We start from the raw sequence: 13,209 nt of genomic DNA on the forward strand, positions 1-13,209 counted from the left end.
TTTTATCTCCAGTTGTGGTGCTTTTGGTGGCTCCGGCCAGTTTGGCAAGGCCGTCTGCTTCAGCATTCTGGGCTCGCGGGATCTGGTCGAGCTGGCATTCGTCAAAATTGGGAAGCAACTTACGGATCTTAGTTTGATATTTTTGTAACCTCTGTTCTTTGATTTGGAAAGTCCCTATGACTTGGTTGACTACGAGCTATGAGTCACAATGGAGTTTCAACCGCTTCGCCCTATATTTGAGTGCTAATCTCAACCCTACAATTACGGCCTCATACTTGGCCTCGTTGTTAGTCATATTAGGGCACCTTATGGACCGGCAAATTACTTTGCCAGTAGGGACCTCGAGTACGAGTCCCAGTACGGATCCAGAAGAATTGGATGCGTCGTCGGTGTATAGGACCCAGAGGTCTTGTGTTTGAAGAGAAGCTAGGGCGGCTTCTCTCTCGACCTCATGCATTATCTTTGCGTTGAAGTCTGCAACGAAGTCGGCGAGCACTTTTGACTTTATCGCTATTTGAGGCTGATATGTGATGTCGTGCTCTCTTAGCTCGATGGCCCACTTGGCCAGCCTCCCCGACAATTCGGGTCTATGTAGAATGCTTCTTAAAGGAAAGGTGGTAACAACCGAGATAGGGTGGCACTGGAAATAGGGTCTAAGCTTTCGTGAAGCTACGACTAGTGTCAGGGCTAGTTTCTCGAAGTGTGGGTACCTCATCTCGGCGTTGACGAGTGTTTTACCAATGTAAAAAATGGGAGATTGCGTACCTTTATTTTTTCGGACCAGGACCGCACTTACTGCCACCTCGATATAAACCTCGATAGGATAGCGATTCAACCAGTCAACCTTTGGACCTGCTTCTTAGTAGTCAGTTGTTCAGGTATCCCTTTGATAGATTTGATTTGGTTTGGGTTGACTTTGATCCATCTCCGTGACACTAAGAAACCCAAAAACTTTCCCGAGTTTACGCCAAATGCACATTTCTATGGGTTTAGTTTCATATCATACCGTCTTAGTATGTCAAAAGCTTTGCTCAAGTGGTCGATATGGTCTTCTGCCATTACGGATTTGACTAGCATGTCGTCGATATATACTTCTATGGTCTAAGCCGAGTTGGTCATTGAACATTCTTATGACCAACCTCTGATAGCTGGCTCCTGCGTTCTTCAACCTGAATGGCATGACCCTATAGCAATATGTTCCTCTGTGGGTGATGAACGTGGTTTTCTCCTGGTCCTATTCTTCCATGAGTATCTAGTTATAGCCCGAGTATGCATCCAGGAAACTTAGTAGCTCTTGCACGGCCGTTGCATCGATGAGTTGGTTGATGTGTGGCAACGGGAATGAATCTTCCGGGCATGCCTTGTTTAAGTCTTTGAAGTCTACACACATCCTCCATTTCCCGTTTTTCTTTTTGACCATAACCACGTTGGCTATCCACTTGGGGTATTTCGACTCCCTGATTGAGCCATTTTCTAGTAGCTTTTCTACCTCCTCGTGGACAAAATCATTGATGGTGGGGTTGAACTTTCATTTGACCTGCCTTACAGGGGGATAGAATAGATCGACATTCAACTTGTGTGTGGCGATCTCCTAGGGGATGCCCGGCATATCTACATGGCTGAAAGCAAACAAATCTGCGTTAGTTATTAAAAATGGACTAAATTTACCTGGTTCTCGGAGTTTTTTAGCTGATGTAGGCCTTTTTTCCGAGGTTGCTGGGATCTAATTGAATGAGGTCGAGGTCCTCTATAGTTGATTCTGCGGCTTTAACCATTTTTGGGTCCGAGATGACGTCCCTGGTCTCTTCTTGTGTCGACCTTGACCCTGTTGATTGCTATGCTTCTTTTTTTCTTTCTTTTGTTGGGTCATCGAGCCATCCATGGCGATGCGGTAGCATTCTCGGGACGTGGCGTATGCTGAATATTCCCTAAGGTGTTGGCAACTTGATCATTTGGTATAAGTTGGAGGGGGCTGCTTCCATGGGATGTATCCATGGTCGTCCTACTATGGCATTGTATGTGGTGGCCTGGTCCATGATGTGGAACGTTGTCTCCATAGTTATGCCACCAGTGAGGATGGAGAGTGTAATTTCTCCTGAGGTCCATTCAACTGCATTGTTAAAACCGGTTAGTGTGATATAGTATGACACTATCTTGTGCCCGAGTCTCATCTGGGTGAGGACTCGGGGATGGATAATGCATGTTCCACTCCCATCACTCACCATGATACGCTTAAAATCAGTATCTAAAATTCGTAAAGTAATGACAAGAGCATTGTTGTGAGGGAAAGTCAAACCGTCGGCATCTGACTCGTCATAAATGATACTTTTTTCGAGTCTGTCATACCGTTCGTAGGTGATCAAACTTTTGAGCTTGTGAGTGGCGGTGAACTTGATACCATTGATGGCGGCATCGTCGTTGCCGTTGATAATCATATTGATGGTGCAGGCCACTGAGGGTGGCTTCGGCGGGCCCTGATATTCTCGACCCCTGGTGAAGGTGTTCCTTCACTTGTTGCTCAGCAGCTCTTTGAGGTGTCCTTGCGGTAACGTGTTCACGACCTCTTGCCTTAGGGCGATACAATCTTCTATCTTGTTCCTGCGTTCCTTGTGGAATTCGCAGAGGGTGTCGGATTTTTTGGTACTTGGGTCGGACCTCATCTTTATATGTGGTACTTGTTGTTTAGCAGCTCTCAGAGACTGCCATGCTATGGTGGAGAAGGAAGATGGCCGACGTGGATAAAGGTCTATGTACTATTAGCACGTGGGATCAGTTCAAAGCCGAGTTCAAGCGACAATTCTTTCCAAACAATGTCTTGTACGAGGCAAGGCACAAGCTTAGGGAGTTGAAACAAACAGGGAGCATACGTGACTATGTCAAGGATTTCACTACCCTTATGCTTCAATTCCCAAACCTGACCAATGATGACTTGTTGTTACACTTCATGGACGGTTTACAAAATTGGGCTAAGCAGGAATGGCAACGCCGGCAAGTCGCGGATATAGACCAAGCCATAGTGGAGGCCAAATCTATTACACCCCATGTTTTCATACGTAAAAGTATGTCGCAAGTCAATTGATGTAAGCTCAGAAATGAGATCATATTTGAAAGTACATAAATTAAGTTAATCATGTTAACTTGGACGTTACAAATACTTATGATCATGAACTGCAAGTACCAAGAGGGTTGAAAGGCTTAGAAGCTAAACAAATTGAAGAAAATAAGTTTTGTCGAAAATTGACAAGTTGGGAATGTTATAACATGTAATTTTGGGGTGAGACTAGGGTGACTAACATGATAAGGAGGTTATGTTATGAGTTATTTTAGTCTTATGATTGTCGTGTGTTATGTTTTGATGTCAAGCGACAAAAGTTGGCAAAGGTCATCACAAGTTACATTCATAAATATGTTGAACATTAGGTCAAATGTAGCTGAAATTTTCTCAAGCATACTTAGAGTTACGGGGTGATCCACCCATCAAATTGAAGATATATGAGTCTAGTTTCTAACGCATTAAACCGTTTGTGAATACGACATCGTAGTAAAGAGATATATGTATTTTGACGAGACTGCATAGACTGCACAATTGACAAGTAGGTTTGTCACTTACTTGCTTAAATTAGAGGACTAAATATGTCCCAAAAGGGGATATTTTGGGTCGTCCAAAGAGCCCTTTTAAGGGCTTATTTCCTTCATATTTTACACCCACTATAGAGCTTAAAAACTAGAGATAAACCCCTGCAAAATTCTCCCACAAATTAAACACAAACCCTTATTGGTTTTCTCTTCTTTTCAAGTTCTAGTTGGAGGAAAAAACCTAAGGGTTGAAGAACCAAGATAGGAACTGAGATATTCATCAAATAAGGTAAGTATACTACTCTCTTACATTTTTTTTTCTGGTGGAAAAGTATAGATATTCGTTCTATAATTGTAAGAACTCACGGGACACTGATTGGATTGTGTTGTTGTTGGATTGTGTGTTTTGATACTGTTTTATGGAGTTTTGGAGGAGAAAGGGTATGAATAAACACCACATAAAGGTGGAGTGGTTGGCTGGTCATTCATTGTGTGATAGTTGTACCTTTCGTAACTTGGTGATAGTATTGTTATCGTTGTTGTAGATTAAGGGGAAACGAGACGAGTTCACCGTGGTTATTCTACAGATTATGATAAGGTTTGTTAAGGCTAAACCTTTCCTTCATTATGGAATGATCCAGTAACTACATGTGTTTGATAACGAGACATAAAGTGAAGTTCATATTCTTGAATTTATGTACATTGTCCTAGTCTCATAAGTTACAGTATTCTCCCTTATTGGGACTTTATATTCAGTTAAGTATTGTCTTCTTCCAGTCAAGAGAGTATAGGGTCTCTCTCTCTCTCTCTCTCTCTCTCTATATATATATATATATATATATATATATATATATATATATATATACACACACACACACACACACACACATAATATTATAGTATTTTCACAACCATCGAGCTAAAATCGATGGGCAGGCTCCTATTGGGAAACCTCTGATGAGATGGTAAGTTATACACTGAGCCTACTATGGCTGAGCGCCTATGAGCGAGCCTAGAATGGCCGAGATACTTAGCCTAGTATGGCCGAGCGCCTATGAGCGAGCCTACTACAGAAGAGCAGTTACACATACCGAGCCTTATAGGGCCGGGCAACTATTTTACTTACTATATTGAGGGAGTCGAGTCAGTATCAGCAGGTAAGCATATCTTCAGATTATCTTTGACTTCAAGTTACTTTTAGTTATTATATTATCAGTTCAGTTTCAGCTTTCGGTTATTCTGGTGCCTTACATATTCGGTACATTATTACGTACTGACGTCCCTTTTGTCGAGGATGCTGCATTTCATGCATGTGTGTCCTGATAGATAGCTGGATAGACTTTCCCAGTAGACAGAGTCAAACATCAGCTTGGTTTGTAAGCTCCACCTCCTCGAGGTTACCAGGTCTAGACCTTGGAGTCCATTTTATATATACTGGTTTGATGGGTAGGTCGAGGCCCTGTTCCGACCATAATACAGTTCAACTATCTCTAGAGGCTTGCAGACGAGTCTTGTATAACTTTTTATCAGTATTGTGGCCTTGCCAACCCTGTGTATATGTTAGTTGGTATTGCTAGTTGTAGACATTCATGGTGGACTTGTCGGCCTTGATTTGCAAGGTAGGCCTCGTCGGCCTAAGTTGAGAGTTACCTCTCAAGAGTTCATAGTTATAGAGTGGTGCGCTTGGGCCAAATATGGCACCGGGTGCCGGCCACGCATCCCCAGGTTTGGGGCGTGACAAATGTGGTATCAAATCCTCTCTATCCTAGGAAATTTACAAGTCGTGTCTAGTAGAGCCTTGTTTATAGATGTGTTGTGCACCACATTATATAGACAGGAAGCTACAAGGCATTTAGGAGTCTGTTACCCTTCTTTCAAATCTAAATCGTGCTATAGAGCTGAGTCATAAGAGTTCAAGCCAAGACTTATGTTTGCTAATGATATAGAGATGCTTGCAATTAGAAAAATTACAGCTAACCAGAGGGCTAATACAGCAGCAGGCAAGGGCACTGGTAGAGAGAGAATTCTTGACAACGTGGCCTAGATTGAGGCCCTATCAGATTATGCATACCAGATGTGCAAATTTCTACCTCAAGACCCTAAGATGGGAATATCAAACACACCCCGTGAATAGCAGGCCATGGGAGTATCAGAAGGTAAAAGTATAAGTTTCAACAGGTAAGAGAAGCAAGGTGAAGGAGGGTACGAGGTACCCAATTAGTGAAGATTATCGGTATTTACAATTCAGGTAGAGAAATATAAGTATTTTGAGTTACCTTTAATAGTAATAGAGGTATGTACAATTGGCCACACCCATCTCAGTTATGCCCTATGGAAGCTAACAAATATAGTTTAAGAGAAGGATGGGATATCAGGATCCAACTGGGGTTAGAGTAATCCAAAATGGTGGATAGAATGTTAGCGTTAGCTGACATTTCCGAAGGATATTTCAAACATGGTAATAGTTCTCCTTGGGAGATACCCAGATGGTGCACTCTAGAATAGTATAGTTAGATATGAATAATAGAAGGTTCAAAAAAATTGAGAAGGTAGGCATTGGCATCCTAGAAGGGATAAATATTTACTTTAGTATGATTCTCATCCCTAGTAAAGAGAGAATGTTAGGCGACCCGAAGAGCCAGTGAGATGGATCAAGGGTAGCTAAAGTGAAAGAATATTTCGTTGATGTTTTCACAATAAGGTAATAGTCAAAAATATTAGCAGGAGAATAAGAAGAGAGCCATTGAAGCATTATAAGTAAGATGTGATAAATAGGTGATAACGGTAAATCAAATATGACAAGATGATAGAGTCTATAGTCAAGTGAAGGAAAAGACAAAGGAGATAGGCCTTGAGACTATAAAAGAGTATAAGTCGTAAAGTCATATCCGCATTTTGAGAAAGGAGTTAGTGACTCTAACGTGATTACTAGAAGGAAAAGTTAGAGCCCCGGAGTAATAGAAATCAGTATGGGCTAGTGAACAAGATAAACTGAAAATGAATTAGGGATCAAAAGATTTGATAATAGTCTACATTGTGAGAGTTTCAGAGACCGTGTTCCGGCAATAATAGAATGGACAACAGAAGAGTATCCTTTAACAGTTATTCAGGAAGATGCATCCCTAAAGCAAGAACTGTGAGTAGAGTTAAGCTTAAGGGACTAAGTATACCCGTTACACTAGGTGTCACCCGCGTGCGTAAGAAATTCAGTTATCCTTGGTACAGAAGGGTTACCGCAAGGCGAGTAAGAGTCAGTGAAGATGTGAAAAGACGCCAAAGATGAATAGGTAAAACATATATAGATAAATCTTCACATCATTAAATGTTTGTACTCCCCTAAAGGGGGAAAAATGGTGTGATATGGAATTATGTCGGAGTTAAGTGGATAAGATAACTATAGAATAGTAAAGGAATAATACGGTAAAAAGGAAAAAGGAATGAGATAGCATTTATCTAGATCCTACAGATATGTTACGACTCCAGAAAATTATGCAAGCACGACACCATGGAGGGGCAGTAAGGGTTCCCGCATAGGATTTTAGTGATAAATAAGTGCGAATGAACACTTGATACATAAGGAGCCAGTACGAGAGGTAAGTTAAGATAAAGGAAACAACCCAAGAGAGATTACGCGGAATAGAGCTATGAGAATGGACCAACGAGTAGTTAGTAGTTGATTCGGGAAGAGCCTAGTTATGGCTAGACAAGAGGATACAGAAAAATCAGCAGATCATGCAAGATAAACGTAGTGTTACATCTCGCGTTTTTCGTACATTAAAGTTTCGTCTTCAGTTAATTGACGTAGACACGGGGATGAGATTTTCTTGAGATTATAAGAATTATGCTATTTCAAACACGTGATGAGTAAATTCGTGAAGGAGAGAAGGTAAGCAAATAGAAGAAAATGAGTTTCATCGAAGTTTGGCAATTTGGGGTAAAATACGGTCCAAGCTATAATACCTCGTATTTATGGACTAGTGCCATATAAGGTACCATATGACCATGATAGTATGATGTATAAAGTGTATTAAAAATGAGTAGTATTTTAAGTAATTTGAGATAATTCTTAATTATGTGGGTAATTGATTAATTATCGGGTAACGGAATATTACCTAATTAACTAATAATTTATGGGATAAGATTAAAACCCACCCATCCCCACGTGGCAGCAAGCCACTACCAAAACATATGACTCTTAGTCATATTGGGATATGTGGCAACTGATTCAAACATAAGCCTTGTAATTTAAGGAAAGCTACATATCTTTTAGCAATTAAAAGATACATATCTTTCAACATTTAACATAATAGCAAAGGCTCTACCTTTGGGCAATCTGAAGCTAACGTAGAAGGCAATTTGAAGCTAACGTATAAGGGTACGGATCTTCAATAATTCAAACAAAGATTTCATAGTATCTTAAGCAACATGAGATTTTGCAATTTTAAGGGAGTACGGTGTAATCATTCTCAAGAATATCACACAGAGTTTTCCCTACTCCAGGTATGTTAAGGCTAAGCCCTTCTTTAATTTTGCCATGATCACGTAATTACATGCGTTTGATAACGAGACATAAAGAGAAATTCATATTCCAAAATTTATGTATATTTTCCTAGTCTCGTAAGTTACAATATTCTCATTATCGGGAATTCATATTCAATTGAGTATTATCTTGTTCTAGTCAAGAGAGTAGAGAGCCTATATATGCAGTATTATAGTATTTTCATTACCATCGAGCTATAATCGATGGGCAGGCCCCTATTGGGCAACCTCTTATCAGATGGTAAGTTATATACCGAGCCTACTGTGGTCGAGCGCCTATGAGCGAGCCCAGTTGGTCGAGATACAGAGCCTAGTCTGGCCGAGTGCCTATGAGCTAGCCTACTATGGCAGAGCAGTTATATATATACCGAGACTTATAAGGCTGGACATTTATTTTACTTACTATATTGAGAGAGTTGAGTCAGTATCAGCAGGTAAGTATACCTCCTGATCATCTTTGACTCCCAGTTACCTTCAGTTATTATATTATCAGTTCAGTTGCAGCTTTTAGTTATTTTTATTACGTTGCATACTCGGTACATTATTTCATACTGGCGTCCCTTTTTCTGGGGATGCTGCATTTCATGCGTGCAGGTTCAGACAGACAAACGGGTAGACCTCCTCAGTAGGTGTTGCCTGAGTTTAGCTTTATCGGTAAGCTCCACGTCCTTCGGAGTTGTCGGGTCTAGAAATTTTATGTACATCTTGTGTATATATGTATATAGGCTATGGGTAGGTCGGGGCCCTATTCCGATCACAATACATCCATCAGTAGAGGCTTGTAGACATATCCTATCAGTTAGTGTAGTATGTTGGGCTTATAGGCCCTGTATGTATATTTTGTTGGCTTGTCAGGTGTAGTAGTTATGACGGCCTTGCCGGCCCAGCTTTATATTGACATTTAGTCAGCGTTAGTTTCCATTTAGTTTTATATTTTACCTCGCAAATTGTCTTGCAATGTGGCCCCTGGCCAAAGTATGACATTATATGTCCAGAGTCCCTTAGTCCCAAGTTGGTACCCAAGGATAGATGAGGCATCGGGTGCCGGTCTCGCCCAAAGGCTCGGGGCTTGACAAAAGTGGTATCAGAGCAGTTCTGTCCTAGGGAGTCTACAAGCCGTGTCTAGTATGGTCTTATTTATAGATATGTAGTGCACCACATTATATAAGCAGGGAACTACATGGAATTTAGGAGTTGATTACCCTTCTTTCAAATCTATATCGTGTTGTAGAACTGAGATATAGGAAATTTGAGTTAAACTTACGTGTTGGCGTTCGCATGCACAGATGACAGTGACTAGGAAGACTACGGCTAGCCAGAGGAGAGATACAACAGTAGGTGAAGGGACTAATAGGGTACCCCCAGTAGATGGGGCCCAATCTGAGGCCCAGGGAGAGACCCCTACTCAGCCATTACCGACTCCTCCACCACCTGAGGAGATTCCTAGGGAGACCGCACATCCAGTTCCCCCTCCGCTTCCATCAGATCAGGACTTGAGGAGTGTGGTGCACTTGTTGACACAGTTGGTAGCTACCTAGCAACAGGCTAAGGCATCTGCTAGTGCAGGATCTTCTGAGGGGTCTTGGAGTTCAAGGGTCCGAGAGTTTATTGCTTTGAGTCCCCTAGAGTTTACGGGGACAGATCAGGGGGAGGACCCGCAGGATTTCATAGATCAGCTTCACAGGATCTTTTGGGTTATGCATTCCATGGGGAAAGAGGCAGTTGAGTTAGCACCTTTTCGACTCGAGATATAGCAATCCTTTGGTACGAGGGATGGGAGAGGTCCAGGGGACGTTATGCACCTCCAGCTATTTGGGAGAATTTTTCGGATGCCTTTCTTGACCAGTACTTACTGCGGGAGATCCGGCAGGCTCGAGTCAATCAGTTTTTAGCCCTCAAAAAGGGCAATATGAGTGTTTGAGAGTATAGTCTCCGTTTTGACTCATTGGCCAGATATGCACCATCCATAGTTGCTATTATGCGGGACAGAATTCACAGGTTTATAGCAGGGTTGGCCCCAGAGTTGACCGAGGCATGTGCCACCGTTGCATTGCAAGATAGTATGGATATCGCCCGGATTCAGGCATTCACCCAGAATATAGAAAGGGGTAGGCGTCGACAGTAGGGTACAGAGAGGACTGAGTCAGGACAGCGTAAGAGGATGAGGTTTGCCAGTCTTAGGGCAGTTATAGGCCCAATACTTCGAACGACCACCTAGGACTCTGCCACCTCAGCTACAGGGTTATAGGTATGACTGCTATACTCAGTCAGGACTAGGTGAAATCTCCTGGGCATCGGGTTTGCAGCAACAACGAGGTTCAGGGCAGACATGGCCATTTCTGCCGCGGTGTGACATTTGTGGTAGAAGACACTTGGGCCAATGCTGAGCCGGTTCCGATACTTGTTATACATGTGGACGCCCGAGGCATATGATGTGAGATTGCCCAAATAGAGATTCTGGGGGGTATGGCACAACCATCGAATTCAACAACATGATCATCTATGTCCGTGCATCCTTTAGGGCACAAGTCTCAGTCTTTGGCTGGTAGAGGTCGAGGTAGAGGCTCCAGTTCAGGTGGTAACAAGAATCGTAGCTATACTTTAGCGAGTCGACAGGACCAGGAGTCCTCTCCAGACGTTGTGACAGGTATGTTGACTATTTTCTCTAACGATGCTTATGCCTTGGTAGACCCAGGATCTACTTTATTGTGTTTTACCCCATTTGTCGCGGGGAAGTTTGGTATAGTGCCTGAAATACTAAGTGATCCTTTTGCGGTATCTACATCGGTCGGAGAATCGATTATTGCTAGACGGGTTTACCGAGGTTGTACGGTGTCAGTTTGTGGTCGTCAGACCTCAGCCGACCTAGTTGAGCTAGAGATGTTGGATTTTGATACTATCATAGGCATGGACTGGTTGGCAGCTTGCTATGCCACAGTTGATTGTCGAGCAAAGATAGCTAGATTTCATTTTCCGGGTAAGCCAGTCCTTGAATGGGTAGGTAATACAGCGACACCTAGAGGTAAGTTTATTTCTTATCTGAAGGCAAGGAAGATGATCGCCAAAGGGTGCATTTATCATATTGTGCGAGTTAGAGATGCAGATGCTGAGATACCTACACTTCAGTCTATTCCAGTACTCAAAGAGTACGCAGATGTATTCCCAGATGAACTTCCAGGTATTCCTCCAAAGCGAGAGATTGATTTTGGCATCGATTTGCTTCCAGTAACTCAACCAATATCCATCCCTCCATATAGAATGGCACCTGCCAAATTGAAGGAGTTGAAGGAACAGTTAAAAGATTTGCTGGAGAAAGGTTTCATCAGGCCCAGTACCTCACCTTGGGGTGCACCGGTACTGTTTGTACGAAAGAAAGACGGCTCGTTGAGGATGTGTATCGATTATAGGCAACTGAACAAGGTAACTATTAAGAATAAGTATCCACTTCCAAGGATAGATGACTTGTTTGATCAGTTGCAGGGAGCTAGATGCTTTTCAAAGATAGATTTGAGGTTGGGGTACCGCAAGTCAGAGTTCGGGAGAAAGATATTCCCAAGACAGCCTTCAGAACCCGATATGGCCACTTCGAGTTCCTTGTCATGTCCTTCGGGTTTACGAATGCACCTGCCATATTTATGGACTTGATAAATAGCCTATTCCGGCCATTTTTAGATCTGTTCGTGATAGTCTTTATTGATGATATTCTGGTTTATTCACGTTCAGAGGATGAGCATGCGGACCACCTGCGAGCGGTACTCCAAACCCTCCGTGATAGTAAATTGTATGCTAAGTTTTCTAAATGTGAGTTCTGGTTGAAGTCTGTAGTATTCTTGGGGCACATTGTATCCGATGGAGGTATAAAGGTAGACACTCAGAAGATTGAGGCTGTGAAATCCTGGCCTAGACCTACCACTCTAACAGAGGCTCGTAGCTTTCTAGGCTTAGCAGGATACTACCGGAGGTTTGTAGAGAGTTTTTCTTCCCTTTCGGCACCATTAACGAAGTTGACACAGAAAGTAACTAAGTTTCGGTGGACAGAGGCTTGCGAGCAGAGTTTTCAGGAGCTTAATAACAGGTTGACCTCAGCACCAGTTCTAGCACTTCCAGAGGGTCCAGATAGTTATTCCATGTATTGTGATGCCTTAAGTGTCGGGTTAGGATATGTCCTGATGCAATATGGGAAAGTAATTGTGTATGCTTCAAGGCAGTTAAGGAAGCACGAGTAGAATTATCCGACCCACGACCTTGAGTTAGCCGCGGTTGTCCATGCACTAAAGATATGGAGGCATTATTTATATGGTGTTCATGTTGATGTATTCACAGATCATAAAATCCTACAATATATCCTCAAGCAAAAAGAGTTGAATTTGCGACAAAGGCGATGGCTTGAGTTATTGAAAGATTACGATGTTAACGTTCTCTACCATCCAGGGAAAGCTAATGTTGTAGCAGATGCCTTAAGTCACCGATCTATGGGTAGCTTAGCACATGTAGAGGCCGAGAAAAGACAATTATCTATAGAGATTCATCAATTGGCCTGTTTGGGGGTTCGGTTAGTAGACTCTGGCAATGGTGGAGTTGTACTCCAAAATACTACAAAATCATCTCTCATAGCTGAGTAAAGGAGAGGTAGTACGAGGACCCAGAGTTGGTCGAGTTGAGAGAGCGAATTCCGCAGCAGAAGAAGCCATTGTTAGAGCTCAAGGGAGATAGGGTTCTTAGATACATGGGTCGTTTGTGTGTTCCAGATGTGGCAGGGCTATGAGACAGGATTATGTCAGAGGCACATTATTCATGGTACTCCATTCATCCTGGGTCGACGAAGATGTACCATGACATTAAGAATGTGTACTGGTTGAACGATACGAAGAAGAACATTGCTGAGCTTGTCGCTCAGTGTCCTAGTTTCCAGCAAGTGAAGGTAGAGCACCAGAAGCCCGGAGGGCTACTGCAAACTATAGAGATCCCGACGTGGAAATGGGAGGCGATAAACATGGACTTTGTCACAGGTTTACCTCGTTCTCATCGTAAGTTCGATTCCATATGGGTGATAATCGATAGGCTCACGAAATCAGCTCATTTCCTACCGGTCAG

General features: G+C 42.5%; 1 protein-coding gene across 1 annotated transcript; it reads right to left on the bottom strand.

Annotated features, from left to right (window-relative positions):
• Window positions 1-1,928: 1,928 nt before the first annotated feature.
• On the bottom strand, window positions 1,929-2,435 carry LOC104121563 (uncharacterized). The gene has a single exon (XM_009633591.1). It carries the CDS (start codon window positions 2,433-2,435, stop codon window positions 1,929-1,931), a length of 507 nt encoding a protein of 168 aa, XP_009631886.1.
• Between the last annotated feature and the right edge of the window lie 10,774 nt (window positions 2,436-13,209).

The sequence above is a fragment of the Nicotiana tomentosiformis genome, chromosome 2 (genome assembly GCF_000390325.3).
Source record: "Nicotiana tomentosiformis chromosome 2, ASM39032v3, whole genome shotgun sequence".
Classification (NCBI taxonomy): Eukaryota; Viridiplantae; Streptophyta; class Magnoliopsida; order Solanales; family Solanaceae; genus Nicotiana; species Nicotiana tomentosiformis.